General features: G+C 42.8%; 1 protein-coding gene across 5 annotated transcripts in view; it reads right to left on the bottom strand.

The window, feature by feature from the left end:
* Positions 1-8,907: 8,907 nt before the first annotated feature.
* LOC134358371 (ras-GEF domain-containing family member 1A-like) overlaps positions 8,908-17,077 on the bottom strand; it is a 330,060-nt gene continuing 321,890 nt past the window's right edge. For all 5 annotated transcript variants that reach the window (XM_063070525.1, XM_063070529.1, XM_063070524.1 and 2 more), the window contains 7 exons: positions 16,629-16,731; positions 16,041-16,120; positions 14,002-14,097; positions 12,265-12,360; positions 12,028-12,151; positions 10,900-10,972; positions 8,908-9,270 (listed from right to left, as the gene is read on the bottom strand). In XM_063070525.1, coding sequence (XP_062926595.1) covers positions 9,246-9,270; positions 10,900-10,972; positions 12,028-12,151; positions 12,265-12,360; positions 14,002-14,097; positions 16,041-16,120; positions 16,629-16,731 — 597 coding nt within the window. In that variant the 3' untranslated portion in view covers positions 8,908-9,245. The remainder of the gene's footprint in view (positions 9,271-10,899; positions 10,973-12,027; positions 12,152-12,264; positions 12,361-14,001; positions 14,098-16,040; positions 16,121-16,628; positions 16,732-17,077) is intronic.

Below are 17,077 nucleotides of genomic sequence, written 5' to 3'. Positions count from 1 at the left end.
ATTTAGACGGGCTAGAGCTTCTCGGGTGTGTCCAGGAAAAATTCATGACACAATATGTAGACAGGCCAACCGGCAAATAGGTCATACTGTATCTGGTACTAGGAACTGAACCTGCTCAGGTGATAGATCTCTTGGTGTGTCAGCATCTGGGAGACAGTGACCACAACTAGCTGACCTGTAGTATAGCCTTGGACAGGGATAGGATCCGATGGTATGGAAAAGTACTTAGTTGGGTGAGGGGGAATTATGATGCTATTAAGCACGAACTTGGGAGCGTAAATTGTGACCAGATGTACTCAGCAAAATATAGAAAGAAAATATGGAAGTTGTTTAGCACTTGCATGGGGTTCTGAATACGTTTGTTCCTATGAGGCAGGGAAAGGATGCTAGGGTGAAAGAACCATGGCTGACAAAAGAAATGGACATCTAGTCAAGGAAAAAGAAAACAGAGATTGAAAATCTGGCTGAGTGGTGCCTTAACAACAACCTCTTATTCAATGTCAGCAAAACAAGGAGCTGATTATTGACCAGGAGGAGGAAACCGGAGGTCCATAAGCCAGTCCTCATCAGAGGATCGGAGGTGGAGAGGATCAACAACCTTAAATTCCTTGATGTTATTATTTCAGAGGACTAGTCCTAGACCCAGCATCCCAGCATGTAAGTGCAGTTACAAAGAAAGGACAGCAGCATCTCTCTCTCTCTCTCCCCCTCCCTCTCTCTCCCCCTCTCTCTCTCTCTCTCCCCCCTCTCGCTCTCTCCCTCTCTCTCTTCCTCCCTCCCTCCCCCCCTTTCTCTCTCCTCTCTCCTCTCTCTCTTTCTCTCTCTTCTTGCTGCTCACATCAGGAAGAAGGCACAGGAGCCTCAGGACTCACATCACCAGGTTCAGGAATAGTTATTACCCCTCAATCATCAGGTTCTTGAACCAAAGGGAGTAACTACACTCCACTTCATCATTGAAATATTTCCACAACCTATAGACTCACTTTCAAGGACTCTTCATCTCATGTTCTCGATATTTATTGCTTATTTATTTATTATTACTATTTAATTCTTTTTGTAATTTCACAGTTTGTGTCTTTTGCACACTGGTTAAACGTCCAAGTAAGTGCAGTCTTTCATTGATTCTATTATGGATTTATTTACTATACCTGCAAGAAAACAAATCTCAGGGTTGTATATGGTGGCATATATGTACTTTGATAATATGTTTACTTTGAAGTTTAGTAAGCAAAAATCAGAGAGGGCTCTTGGAAGTGATAAGGTTGCCAGGAAGGAGCTTAAGAAGGGACTTATTAGAGCTAGAAGGGGACATGGACAGACCTTGGCAATGCACACAATGTGCTGGAGGAGCTCAACAGGTCAGGCAGCATCTATGGGTGGGAATAAATGTTTGACGTTTCGGGCCGAGACCCTTCATCAAGACTGATGGCAAGTAGGATTAAGGAAAACCCCATGACGTTCTACATGTATGTAAAGAACAAGAAGATGATGAGAATGAGGATAGGAACAATCGGGGATAAAAGAGAAACCATGCGCCTGGAGTGGGAGGAGGTAGGAGAGGTCCTTAATAAGTATTTTACTTCATTTTTCACAGTGAGAGGCACTGTTAGGAACATGAGGACTGCAAAGAACAGGCTAATAACGCTGGATCATGTCAACTCTAAGAAAGTGGATGTGCTGGAACTTTTGAAAAAATTAGGATAGATAAGTCCCTGGGGCAGGATGGGATATACATCAGGTTACAATGGGAATTGGGAGAAGAGATTGCTGTACCTTTGGTAAAGTCCTTTGCTTCCTCACTGGCCACATGAGTAGTACCAGAATATTAGAGCATATGTATGCAAATATAATTTCTTTGTTCTAGAACGGTAATAGGCCTAATTCTAGGAATTATAGACCAGTGAGTCTTGCATCAGTGCTGGCCAAACTATTGGAGAGGATAACTTAGAGACATTTATAGAAGAATAGTGTGATTAAGGATAGTCAGCACAGTTTTGTGAGGTGCATATCGTGTCTTAGGATCTGATTGAATTTTTTGAGGTAGTGACCAAACAAACTGATGAAGGTAGAGCATTGGATGTGGTATATATATTTCAGTAAGGCATTTGACAAGGCTCCCAATGATAGGCTCATTCTGAAAGTTAGGAGACCTGGGATTCAGGGAAACTTGTCTGCATGGAATCAGAATTGACTTGCCCCCCCAGAGCAGAGGATGGTAGTAGATGGAGCATATTCTGCCTGGAGGTTGGTGACCAGTGGTGTTCCACAGGGATCTATTCTGGGATCCTTACTCTTCATGATTTTTGTAAGTGACTTCAATGAGGAAGTGAAGGAGAGGGTTAGTAAGTTTGCTGATGACACAAAGGTTGGTGGTATTGTGGATAGTGTAGAAGGTTGTCGTAAGATACAATGGGACATTGATAGGATGCAGAGCTGGGCTAAAAGGCGGCAGACGGAGTTTAATCTGGAAAAATGTAAAGCCATACACTTTGGAAGGGTCAATGGCATGTTTCTTAGAGGTATGATGGAACAGCATGATCTTGCGGTCCATGTCCATAAATTCAAGAGCCCAAAGAGAATGTTGTAACTCAATCAAACTCTGGTTTGGCCACACCTGGAGTATTGTATTCATTTCTGGTCACCTCAGTAGAGGAAGGATGTGGAAGCTTCAGAGATAGTGTTGCGGAGATCTAGCTGGATGTTGCCTGGTTGGATGTCAGAGGTAGTTTTTTTCAAAGAGAGTGGTGGGTGTGTGGAACACATTGCCAAGGGGTAGTGGTAGAGGCAGATACATTAGGGACGTTTAGGAGTCTTTTTCATTGGCACACGGGTGAAAGAAAAATGTAGGACTATCTGGGAGGGAAGGGTTAGATTGATCTTGGCGTAGGTTCAAAGGTCGGCACAACATCATGGGCTGAAGGGCCTACTCTGTACTGTTCCATGTCTATGTATTATGTTCTCTCCAATACTTACACCAAATAACAATGATAGGCCCTCTGGTTTCAGTCTTCTTCCCAAAGGGAAATAAATCTTTCCTGATGAGATTGTCTTGTCCTCTCACAATGTAAATACCCCAGCTTACTTTGTTCCAAAGAAAGCTGTAAGCGCGGACGGTCAGCGTCCTGGTGACAGTGAGAAGGAATCTGTGGAGGGCTCAGAGAGTACAGGAGAGACAAACGGGGGAAGCTGCTGGTGGGTTCAGACAGAAAATCATGGAAAGTAAGAACATGTCTGAATTCTATGAATAAAAACTGCTTTAGAATAGTGAAGGCAAAACATCAAAAGGACTGTCAGACTAGACAGCCATACTACAGAATAGCAGTTCTTCCTATTGAAGCCCCCTCTCTAAACCTTCCACATCCTTCCTATAATGAGGTGATAAGAACAGAACACAATACTCCAAGTGAGGTCTAACCCAAGTTTTGTAGAGATGCAACATTACCTCAGTGCCCTTGAACTCAGTCCTCCAACTACTGAAGGCCAACACAGCATATGCTTCCTTAATCATCTTATCAACCTGCATGGCAGTTTTGTGGGATCTTTGAACAGTTCTGGGCACTTTGCCTTGGGAAAAACATATTGACCTTGGCAGCAGTATCCTGGACATCAAGAGTTAAACTGCAAGTAGAGATTATCAGAAACCGAGGTTGTTTTCTCTGGAATTTAGAACGTTTCTTGATTGTTGTTTTCAAAATATTGAAAGGTAGTGTGGAACTGGTAAAGAAGCTCAAGAATTAGAACCAAGATGTTTGTGTTTGAAGTTGTGAGAACACTCCTACACACAGAAAATGGCAGGAATTCAAAACTCATTGCTGCAAGAAGCATTGAATACCAAAACAAGGAAAAATGAGTGATGAGAATTTTTCAGAGCAATCTATTTGAAAGCAAGTGCTTGACAAAGAATTTCAGAGAGAAGAGCAGGTAGAAAGAGATTCGGTGATTATCCTTCCAACATGTAGAACGTAAGATCTTAAGACTTCATAAAGCTCTAATCAGGTTGCATCTAGAATAGTGCATTCAATTCTAGTTGCCCCACTATGGAAAGGATGTGGAGCCTTTGGAGAGGGTGCTGGAGAGGGTTACAGGATGCGGGCTTGTGCTGTAAGGAGAGGTTGAACAAAGAGTTGTTTCCACTCAAGTGGAAAGGCTGAGGCGAGTCCTGATAGATGTTTACAAGATTATGAGAGACTTAGATATGTGGACAGCCAATTTCTTTTTTTTTCCAGGGCTGAAATATCTGGTACCTGAGGTCATGTATTTAAGATGAGAGAAGGTAAGTTCAAAGGAGATGTGAGAGAGAGATTTTGCACACAGAGAACGGTGGGTACTTGTAATGCACTGCCAGGGGTGGTAGTGGAGGCAAATACGATAGAGGCATTTAAGAGGCCCTTGGATAGGTACATGGATGTGCAGAGAATGGAGGGATGTAGACATTGTGAGGTTACTAGTTAAATTAGTTTAGTAAAACACTGTGGGCTGAAGAGCCTGTTGCTGTGTTGTACTGTTCTACATCCTGTGTATAAACACATTGGAAGGATCTTGGCCCGAAATATCGACTGTTATCTTTAAAGTTATTAGAATTTACCTCCCAATAGACAATAAGTTCCTTCATGGGTCCTGTTTTCTGGTAATCTCTCTCAGCCCACAACACCCAGATCTTTGAGTGTCTCTAATTCTGGGAGCATGCATTTGTTTTGTTCTTTTATTGTCTGTGGCCCAGCCCATTCTGGAAATCCCAACCATTCCAACGTACCCCTACCAAACCACCAGTTTCCATCTCCAATTTTCTCCATCTCTTCCAAGAGACTTTAAAACCAACCCCAGTGACCATACGTCCAACCTGTCATCTCCTTGTGGCTCAGTCTCGTACAGTTTTTGATGCTCTTTTGAAGGCGTTGCATGAATGCCAATTGTTACGACATGAACTGACCTTTGTAATAAGTGCAATTAATCCTGTGGTCAGCAGTTCCCTTTTGTGCAAACATTTGATTTAACTGCTGATGCCACATCTGTGCTGGTGAATTGAAACAATTCCTTCTCTAATGACATCCTTTACTGGGGGAAGACCCGTTGCAATGCGTTGAGTTTTCCAGTCCACCCTTCCCTTCCAAAGACAAAGGCACCATTCATTGCCAGATAAAGTCCAGTCATGTTCTTCATGGAACAACATAAAATGAGCAATTGGGGATTTGAGCTTGAAAGAAAACAAAAATAAAGCAGACACACGATTCTCATTTCACATAATTTATTTTTTGTATTTGTATCTTTATAAAAACCAACAATTAAAACATCGAGACTGTTGCATGATGCATTCAGTGCTTTGAATACATAAACCCTCCAGCGGGGGAAACAAAAAATAAAAGATTCATTTTCAGGAGTGCTGCTTTTCCTTTTGAAGGTGGGGTAAAGTGTCTCCCATGCAAGAAAACAAAGGGAGTTGTTATCTTTTTAAAGGAAGGAGGACATATCTATGGAGATTTGACTTTGCATTTAGTTGCAGGATAGACAAAAGAAGGAGCTGTGGTGATACTAGCCTGTTTTCTGTGATAGCCATCTGCCCAAGTGACACTGAAGCAAGGACTCGTCTGATCAGCTTGCGAGTGGTGTTGTGTCAGTTCCTTGGTAACAAAGTAGAAACCCACAAACTATCTTTGCACATGCAACCAACATCATTTTCTAAGAAGGAGCTGTCGTTCATTCCATCGCCTTAGCTACTGCTCCACCTCACAGAACCACACAGATGTGCTTGTAAGTTTTCTTTATAAGTCACAAATGCACAAGTTATAAATGTGAGCTTCAGAAAATGCCTTGAGGATTTGTTGTATGATTGCTTGTCCTTGACTGTGTACAATAATCTCACTGGGTGTCATGAGTCAATAAATCCAGATAAAGCACCGTCCTTGCAAAGGTTTTAAAAATGCAGCTGTGACTTCCTTCAACTGTGTTTATGTACTATTTGGGCAAATATTGGAGGCCCCAGGGTCTGCCAGGGTGTGGTGAGAACCAACGGCAGATTTCCTACCAGAGACAGGAATGACAGGATGGCTTATAATGTCAAAGTCAGCTAGGACCTACTGGGAAGTTATCAATAGGATGTTGCTGTGACTTGAGGACCTGAGTTATAGGGAAAGTTTGAATAAGATAGGACGTTATTCCCTGGTGTACAGGAGAAAGGGGAGATATTTGGTAGAGGTATACAAAATTGTGAGGGTTATAGATAGGATAAATGCAAGCAATTTTTTTTTCCATTTAGGTTGACTGAGACTAGAACTAGAGGTTAAGGATGAAGGGTGAAGTGCATAAGGGGAACGTTAGGGGAACATCTTCACTCAGAGTGTGGCCAGCTGCTAGTGGAAGTGGAGGATGAGGGTTCGATTTCTACGATTAAGAGAAATTAGGATAGGTACATTGATGGGAGGGGGATGATCCTGGTGCAGGTCAATGTGACTAAGCAGCATAATAGTTTGGCATGGACTGGATGGGCTGAAAGGCCTGTTTCTGTGCTGTAGTTTTCTAAGACTCTGACTCTAAGGACAAAACGACCTTTGATTTATTTTGAACAGAAACTTTTCTGGTATTGTACATGTAACTAAATCCAATACAATTTATGGACAGCTTCATTCCACATAGGCACATGTCTAACGATCTTTTCACTGTAATGTACTGTTCATCAAAGGCAGTGGTATGATGTTGGCATGGTAGGATATAGGAGAAGAACGGCTTTTTATGATGACATTAGCCATACGTTCCTGAAACTTTATCAATGTGTGCATAAGGGGCAGGGCTAGGCGATTATAAATGGTAGAGTTAGCACGAGCTCTTGGGCTTGAAATCTCTGGGCAAACAGCAGACACGAAGACTCCTTCAGAAAGGGAAAGAGAGGGAGATGACCTTTCATCAACTATTCAAGCAGATCTTGATGAGGGGCTTTCAACCTTCTTTTTCTCCAGGTGCTGCCTGACCTGCTGAAGGCTTCCAGCATTTCCTGTACACAAGTCAATGAGAGGATCTCATTTATTTGGATTCACCACCAAGCACTTCAAAGCTACCTAATTGCTTTCTTTTCATTCTCATCCCAGGCTGCATTTAACGAGCGCATCTAATGACTGGTTTTGCTGAAGTTCTATAATTATTGGATCTCCCACTATCTATGATTTTGTTACTGAGGAATTCCAGGAAGGGACAGTGAGATCATCACAAATCACATTTAGAAGTCCCTGTGTCTCCCAGCTTGCCCATGCAATCCACTGAATTACTATAACCTTATTCTCAGGTTTTTGTTAGAGCAGATTCTATATTACTGAATACTTGGGATTATGATTAGACCCAGTTTGAATACCACTTTCTAGGAATATTGCCAAGAATCAACCCTTAACCTATGGTAAAGAAAGAAAGGTACCACCAGTCCTGGGCACTGCAAAGTGATATAGTGTGATGCTGAAACTAGTTCATGTCTCACCAATTCGATAAGGAATTTATAGAATCATAGAGCATAGAAATGAGGTCATTGGCCCTCAGTGTCCAGGCCAAATATCAAACGTTCATTCCTACTAGTTTAACACATCTAAATTATCAAGGTTTCTCTGGCCATTCATTTTGTACCAATAGGCTTAACTGAACAGTTAAGTTGGTGGGCTGAACTTAGATAACTTAGGCCCCTCAGCTACAGAAATAATATTTCCCTATTAAAAATCCATCTAGCACAGGGATTCCCAACCTTTTTTATGCCAGGGACCCCAACCATTAACTAAGGGGTCCATGGACTCCAGGTTGGAAACCCCCGATAAAGACTCCATTTCTCTTGTCTATCATTTCCTAGCTGTTTATCAACTTCTACACTAAAATTCTCCTTGGAACTCTTTCCCATACCTTTTCCCCCAACTGGAATGATTATTTCTCCGCACCCCCCCCCCCATAGTTGACAAACCCTCATCAATCAAGTTCCTTATCATTAATTTTCCATCTAACCCCAAAGATGGGCGATGCATTTATAAGCCTCCACGCACAATATTCCAAATTGGACATGATCCCTTGTGCAGCATCTGGGAGGATGGTTCTAGTATTAATTAGGTGTGTTTGTTGAGATCTGATGTGGTATTTAACTATTTAAATCTTTTATGAGTTGAGTCTGATTTAAACAAAACTTCAATGTTAACAGAAGAACCAGAAAATACTGAAGGTGCTCAGCAGGTCAGGCACGTTAAACAATTGCAAAGTGATAAAGTTTCATTGAAGGATGATTTTGCGAATGAGGCAAATCTCAGTGGTAAGATGAGGTTGAGTTGCAGAGGCAGTATCATGGACTCTACAGCAGGTTCAAGGTACTCCTCAGTTCTTGGGACTGTCTCGCTTTAGGTGATACAGAAAAACATGTGCAGTAGGGCAGAAAATGAGTCCTTCATTCTAAGTGAGACATGGACGCTGCACAAAATAAATACTCTTCAATCAATAAGAGCAATGAAACCATGAGTTATAATTCACAATGTTAAATCTGCACATTCTCAATGGGCACAGTACTGGCGTTGTTTCAATCCAGTACATCACAAGCTGCAGTTTAGAAACATCATTACATACTCTGTGTTGGATGTTCACCTCTCTGTCTTGTATAATCTTGTCCATTTAAACTTTGTCCTCTACCCCCGCCCCTACATAAGTCAGTAGGATTCTAGGCTGGTGCAATAAAGTCCCTTCTGTTTATACCCGTAACTCACTTCATCTCTCATCCTCTCACTCGCATGTGCACATACACACATGCACGCACGCGTGCACACACGCACACATACACACGCACACCAACAGAAGCAGCAAATTGTCACAAAACAAGGAATGAATTGACCGTAGTAGGAATTTCTCACAGGCTGCCATTGTCCTATTTCTACCAGTATCCATAGAAACAGCAGCCAGGGATCTCCCATGATGCTTCTCTTTATTAAAGGGTCCTGCCCCATGGCAAAAGTCAGTCTTCTGCCTTCTTGTAGTCTTCCATTTATTTTACAAGTGACTTTAAGTCATAGCACAATGTCTGCTGTAAAAGGCATTGAATAAACATATCCCAGCCAGTGGGAGCAAAGCCCCAAGATTCGGCCACTTTCTCTCTGTACAGTCACGATCCGAATCTGAATCAAAATCAAATTTACAAATTTAAAGGCAAGTGACCAAACCAAGTCTCTTCTCTTCCAAAATGGAGCTAAAGTCTGATGCAGTGCAAATGATTCGCAGAGTCCGGTGTGTACAAAGTGGTTGCTTCATGCTCTGTTCAAAAGTGTGGCCCTGCCGAGGGAGAGAAGAAAAGGCATGTTAGAATGTTCACCCGTACAAGACTTAGTGTCTGCAGGAGTACAGGGTACTGCCTTGACTAAGGTGCGTGAACGTGGATTCAACATTCACTCCAGTGACGAAAGGAAAAACTTCTCAAGCAGTGCTGAGGGACTGTAGCAGTGTCAAGATATCCTTCCTTTTAGATGAGATGTTAAACCTGCATGCATACTGGCTTCATATTGGGTGGCTGATGGCATTTTAAGTATCCCTAACTGATGTGACTATTCACCCCAATGGTCAATGGAAGGTGCCTTTTCATTTACTACTGTTAGAATGAGCTGTAGCAATGTTATATTTTTTGTAGCTTAACTTTTATAAACTTGCTTGCCCTTTTAGATAATTACCCATTATTTGTTCATTGTATTTTCCAGGAATCACGGTGCAGTTGCCTCTGCAATTTTCTGGAAACCTCTTGGTTTCAGTGGCAGGTGTCACATTACTTGAATCGGGATATTTTATTGGTTAACTGTTATCGACAGAATTTCTGTTTATTGCTATTCTGGTATGAGAAGACCATGACTACATTTTAATCTCCTCTTTCCTTTGTTTCTCTCACCACACTTTTTCTTCATGGCTAGCACGAGAGGGCATAGTTTTAAAGTGCTTGGAAGTAGGTACAGAGGAGATGTCAGTGTTAAGTTTTGTACGCACAGTGCGTGGAATGGGCTGCCAGTGGCGCTGGTGGAGGCAGAAATTTTAAGTTCTTTTAAGAGACTCCTGGGTAGGTACATGGAGCTTGGCAAAATAGAGGGCTATGGGTAACACTAGGTAATCTCTAAGGTAAGGACATGTTTGGCACAGCTTTGTGGGCCGAAGGGCTTGTATTGTGCTGTAGGTTTTCTATGTTTCTCCTTGTTTTCTCTTGTAAATAAAACAACCATAAGCAACAAGTTTTATGCCTCATTCTTGACTTCTGAAGAAACTTTACATCGCAAAAACATCAGGATCAAACAATACCAAGCACACAACCCTTCAATCTCTTCCAAGATACCAAATGTCTAGGCCGACATCCAAGCAGACACAGGCTCTGTCTGGCACAAGCAAAGGCAGTGACCTTTAGATGTATTTGGGCAAAACCTCAGGAACTGTCTCCACCAAGATAAAGGGGTCACTTTACAAGATAAAGGCATCGCTTGGGATTTTGACATTACATTCCTGTGGAAGCGAAGCATGAAGCCTTGAAACTCTAAGACTACATCCATAAAAGGAGAGGAGGCATTCACTCCAGTTTAACTATTCCACTCAGCAAAAAGCATCTCCCTCTAACACAGGGGTTCCCAACCTGGAGTCCGCAGAGCCCCCTGGTTAATGGTAAGGCTCAATGGATAATAAAGGTTGGGAGCCACCGCTCTAATGCAACTCTGTTGGGGGTCACCAGGGAGTGAACTGGCTCCAAACTTTTGCTTTCAGTAAAAATTCTGATTAGAGAATTGCACTGTTCTTCAGAACAAATTTGACAAGAAGCCCAACTCAATGAATGGGAAAGATTTTTGCTATGTTCCCAGGTTGAACCCAAATCAAACTTCTTCAGCACCTGTATACAAAGGGTTAAAGAAGCACCTCAAGAACAGGTCTCAGTACCTGAGTGACTTCCAGCTGTCCTTCTCCATGTGGTTCTCAGGTCCCTCACTCTCAAATGAAGCCAAGTAAAGTGCTGGGAAAGAAGGAGAGAACATCAGTTAGAAATGTAAACAATAACAACAGGAGTAAATCTTTCTTTGAGTGTCTGGGTAGTGATGGAGATAGATTCAGTTGTAGTATTCTATGGAGGATTGGATGAAAAACATTTTCAGAGTGATATGGATTGTTGTGAAGAGCCAGCACCATTTTACCAGAGCAGCAACAGCTAATACGACAGAGCATAATTTTAAGGTGATTAAAATGACAGCAGGATTTTTAACAGTGTGGAGGAACAGAGAGATCTTGGAGCCGAAATCCGTAGATCTCTCAAAGTTGCCATGCAAGCTCATAGGGTAGTTAGGAAGGCGTACGGTGTGCGCTGGTCTTCGTTAGTTGGGGGATAGAGTTAAAGTGCCATTAGGCTATGTTCCAGCTCTATAAAATTAGGGTTAAACCACCCTTGGAATATTGTGTTCCGTTCTGGTTGTCTCATTATAGGAAGGGTTTGGAAGCTTTACAGAGGGTGCAGAGATTTACCTTCTCGTAATCTTCCATTTATTTTACAAGAGACATTTAAGTCCTAGCACAGTGTCCAAATTGTTGGCTGTCCATTAAGAATGTAATGCCTCTTTACAAGAATCCATATCACCCTGAAAATGCTTTCCATTCCAATGTTTGCCCAATTCCCAAAAGAACATTACAATTGAATCCAACAGTATCAAGTACTTTTGAGTCCAACTCCTTTAACCTTCGTATTCGATGAGCTCCAGTTAAAATGAGTTGTGATTGAGCCAATCCTCGCATGGAACCTCCTTTTGAACCCGATTTAGATGTTTCGGAGGAGGAGAGCTCTTATGCTGCATTAACTTTATTCATTAATAAGCAACGAGGGACTTCTGTTGTGTTAGTGTTTCTATTTTAAAAAGGAGCAATACTTCTATCTTGAAAGGACACATGACCATTCTATATTGGTAACGTAGATCTCCATCCATGGAAGGCCAAAAGGGAAGTTTTTACTTGAACTCTGCCTCCTGTCCCTTTAAGACTAATGTTAGTCAATGCCATCTCTCAGACTTGTGAAATACTTACCTTCTTCTGTGTAGACAGGAGCTGTCAGAAGATAGTTTTTGATCTTCTTGTCCTTCTCAAAGGGACATTCCACCTGTTTCCACATCATAAACTCACTGATCTGTTTGGCAATTTCCCAGAATTTCTGCATCAAGAAGAAACAATAAGCATCGACTACTTTTTCTCAGAATGTTTAGAATCATGAAAAGTCTGACTGATTTCAGCCAATTTACATGTGATGTTGGCATTGTTCCTTACCTTGAAGTTAATTTGCCCGTTGGGCAGTCTGTTGGCGTGAATCTTGTTCAGAAAGTAGATGTCTTTGATGAAGAGATTAAAAACTGGAATGACAACCTAAAGAAGAAAAAAAAATAACTCATTTAACAATTTATTCCCTCAAGTGGCTGAATCAGAAATAGCTTTTTTTTAATTAAATGAAATTTAAAGAGGCGAATCATGATATTTTATTCTATCTTATCTCACTTTCACACAGCGCCTTCTTATGTCTCAATTATTAAAGTGAACTTGCCAGACAAGAAATTGGTGCGAAGTTCATGCAGCCACCATTGTGAATGCAAATAGTGCTTCTATTTTTATGCAAAGAAAAATCCAACAGGAATGTGAATGTGGATGGAGATTTGTCTGGGGGATAAAAATCCAGCCTGACTGGTATGAATTCTGGCTCTTCTTCATTATCAGGAGAGGTTGAACAGGCTGTGTTGTGCTTCCCTTCTGTGACAGACTTGGAAGGCGAACTTGGCCAAGTTCTTCCAGCATTTATTCACTGGTGGGATACTGCTGGTCAGAGATGACCATTAAGCATCATTGGCAAGGGGAGCAGTTATTGTCCATTGATAACTGACCTGGATTGCTTGGTGATGTGCTGCTTCCTGCAGTGTTCCTTAATGTAAGAAAGGGTTTGATGAAGATAACTAATAGAAAAGCGTTTCCACTAAATAATTTTTCATTAATAAATCCATAAGAACATTGAACACGAATATACATTCATTGGCCACATTGGTAGATACGACAGTGTACCTAATAAAGTGGCCATAGGAGTGGAACCCGTTGTGGTCCTCTGCTGCTGTATCCCATCTGTTTCAAGGTTCGACATGTTGTGCATTCAGAGATACTCATCTGCACACCACTTTTGTAACTGTGGTTTTTTGAGTTACTGTCGTCTTCCTGTCAGCTTGAACCAGACTAGTCATTCTCCTCTGACCTCTCTTATTAAGAGTGTTTTTGCCCACAGAACTGCCACTCACTAGATGTTATTTTCACTCTTCGTACCATTCTCTGTAAACTCCAGAGACTGCAGGGTTTGAACAGCCCAGAAGATCTCCTGTTTCTTGAGATATTCAAACCACCCCGTCTGGCGCCAACAATTATTCCACAGTCCACTAAGAGCACATTTCTTCCCCTTTCTGATGTTTGGGCTAAACAACAACTGAACCACTTGACCATGTCTGCATGCTTTTATGCATCGAGGTGCTGCAACATGATTAAATATTTGCATTAATGAGCAGCTGCACAGATGTACCTAATAAAGTGGCCACTGATTCTCTGTACCTATCGAAGAGTTCCTTAATTCTTCATAATGTATCCGCCTCTAGCTCCATCCCTGGCTGCATGTTCCATGCACCCACCACTCTGCAATAAAATATACCTCTGATGGCCCCACAATCATATTTTCCATCAATCATAAAGTTATGTCTCTAGTATTAGCCACTTCTGCCATTAAATACTCAGAATGTTCTGCACCCGGAGAAAAGCGAGTAATTGAGGCCCAATTAAATGGAAGGTTGATACGCACATACCAAGGAAGTGATTTCACAAATAGGGCAAAATGAGGTAGGTAGAAAGGGCAGGAAACGATTGGCCTATTTCTGACTTAGCCATTCAGTGTAACTCTGGGGTGGCTGCAGGATTGGGGAAGGGATGACAGGATGAGTCTTTTCTGCATGGATTATTTTTGTGTTACTTTGCACCACTTACCTTCTCACGGTTACTGTGGGCTGTCTGGGATCGCTGCACAGCCCCCTGAAGAGCTGTTCTGTAGTGAGAGAAATTGCTGGAAGGATCCATGTGATTCTGTTCAACAGAGCACAGAATAGAAAATAAATGAGTGTGTGTGTACATTGATGTGCATCTGTTTACATATGTACATATCCACGTTCCTGTGTGTGATTATACAACTGCATCCGACTTTTACCCCAGGTACGAAACTTCAATTTCAAACCAAGCCCTAATTTGGGAAACATGACTGGATTCTGTCAGATTCTATGTCACACTCATATCCTGGGCATTGATGGAGTTACACCTATTTGGGTCTCTGTGTCCCCCGATCAAAGATGGCACAGTCAGCTTCCAGAGGAGTGAAGGCAGTACACTCCAAGTCCAGAAGGCAATCCGTGCCATGGTAGCGCTTAGTGTTACACTATTATGGTTCAGGGTGTCGGAGTTCAGAGTTCAATTCCAACATCATCTTTAAGGGGTCTGCACATCCCCCCTTTGGAATGTGTGGGTTTTCTCCCACAGATGCTGTTTCCTCCCACAGTTCAAAGACGTAACGGTTAGCAGGTTAATTGGTCATTGTAAATTGTTCCGTGATTAGGCTCAGATGAAATCGGGGGGATTGCTGGGCAGTGCAGATCGGAGGGCCGGGAGGGCTTATTCCACACTGTATCTCAATAAGTAAATAAATGAAGTATGTGAGTGGTTAAAATCGCAAGGGCTTTAAGGAGAACGCAAGCAAGGATTGATTAGAAAGGTGTATCAAAGAGCCAGAACGGGCCAACTGGCTCCTTCCTGTGCTGAACTATTCTATGAAAGGCACAGCATAACACAATGGTCGAGCAATGGGGAACGAAGATTCGTTGGGAGGTTGAACATTAGCACCTCAAGTCATAAATCAATGCTGTGGGAATGACAGCTTATGCTTGTGCTGATTTACAGGAGACACTGACCCACTTAATGCAGGCCGCTGCCGCGATTAATTACAGGATGTTGATGCAATATGAGCGCATTAAAATGGTTTCAGTCCAGTGCCGGGTAAACACAGCTGGTGGAGTGGTGAACACCCTGTCTATGGCGCAAACGTGGCCGTGCAAGACAGAACTATCTACGTTTGGAAATGGATATCCACAGTGAAGGGGACACAGGTCAGATGAAGAGTGCAGACCATGTGTGCAACAGTTTGGGTGGGTTTTTTTTCCATTACTTCCTTGCAGGACTGTAGACCTCAACCCAAGCACCATCTCAGCTTAGCCACAGGATGGTGTTCACTGGGCAGCCTAATCTGCAACATACAGTGGACTGCTTTGTTTCCATCAACAACCAACACAGTCCGAGGACTGTGCAGGGGGCAGTGCGCAAGTGCCGCCATGTCTCTGGCAGCAACGTAGCATGCGCACAACTCAATATCCCGAACCAAGAGTCATTGGAATGTGGGAGGAAACCGGAGCAGCCAGATGAAAGCCATGTAGTCACAGGGAGAACGTACAAACTCCTTATAGGCAGTGGTGGGAATTAAACTTAACCTGGGAGCTGTAAGAGTACCACTCACATGTTAAATGCTGCCCTACGGTGAAGCAGAAAGGAATTAGCCCACTGGTATTGGCCTCATTATCAACTACCCCGTCCTACAAACCCCTACCCTTCAAGGTTGTAGATACATTCTGCCCTCCGCACCCCACTCCCCTTGGAGTTATTTCTCTATCTCCCATTATGGAGAGACATCTTCCCTCAACATCTGGGTCTCCCAATGATGGAGACTGAGGGATGCCTGGTCAAACTTCAGTCTGGAGGACTGAAGGACATGCCAGTCAGGTGGCAATGGAGCTGATGCTCCCAGTCACCCAAGAAAGTAGTACCAGCTCAGACTTGGTGCCCTCCCATTTACAACAGTGCAAGCTCACAGCACAAGTTCCGACTGCAAATGGCACGTAGCACCTGAGGGAACAGCCCCCGCCATGTTACACAAAGGTGCTGTCCACACCCCCCACTCTTCCCACCTCCACCTGACCTGCACTTACTTCCAAGACTTCAAATTTCGCCTTTTTGACCTTCGACCAAGTTTTCTTCAGTCGGGCCACAGGGCTGAGGTTCATGCCGGCTACAAAGGGGAGAAGGGAGAGAAGAGTCAGCAGAGGAAATGGGGTTCTGCATGAACATCTGTATGTCAGCGGAGTGAATAGGGGAAAGAGGCCCCTTCTGATTTTACAATGACTGACACAGACATAGTACTATTAATGGACTGAAAAACACCAAGCATCTTCACACGGCTGTTAGCAGCCAAAATTAAATACTAGGCCACATCAAGGGGCATTCAGGCAAGTGACTGATGAAGGGTCTCAGCCCAAAACATCCACTGTTTATTCATCTCCATCGATGCTGCCTGACCTGCTGAGTTCCTCAGGCATTTTGACTGCTCAGACAAGCGACTGAAAACCTAGTTATATGTTCTAAGGAACAATTTAGTGGAAAAGGGATGGATAAGGAAGTTAAAGGTTGGAACTACAGGACTTGGGCCCAAGCTATTGAAGTCATGGCAACCTGCAGTGGAAGCAGTAAAATGGGGAATGCTGAAGAGGAAAGAAGAGAATTTTGGAGAGCAAACTCACATATGATTGCCATTAGGGAATTGAAGTTTCCAATGTTGAAACATTCTCTTGCCACGTCGATGAAAAATTCGACCACACGCGTTCGCTGTTTCTTCTTTCCAACCTGCGAGTGGATAGAAATAGTCTGTGAGACTGTGTGGGGGATGGTAGAGTTATGGCTGCACTTCAGCCCTGTGCTCCTGATCTATGGATCTATGGTCACCCAGTATGGGAGGAGGGGTGTGTGTGTGTGTGTGTGTGTGTGTGTGTGTGTGTGTGTGTGTGTGTGTCTGTGCGCGCATGTGGTGAACCCCTGATTATTGTATGTATTTTTGTGACAATAAATTTTCATAGTTTTGTAAAAAGGGTAGGCAGACTGCTTGTTATGGAGACAACTGGACTGTGATTATAATTTCACTCCATTATTCTCCACACACCAGCGCAATGTGCTGCTCATGCCAAGGCACACG

This window comes from Mobula hypostoma, chromosome 18, assembly GCF_963921235.1.
Source record: "Mobula hypostoma chromosome 18, sMobHyp1.1, whole genome shotgun sequence".
Classification (NCBI taxonomy): Eukaryota; Metazoa; Chordata; class Chondrichthyes; order Myliobatiformes; family Myliobatidae; genus Mobula; species Mobula hypostoma.
The sequence above is the reverse complement of the archived record's forward strand: the minus strand, read 5'-3'. Positions and strand labels throughout refer to the sequence as shown.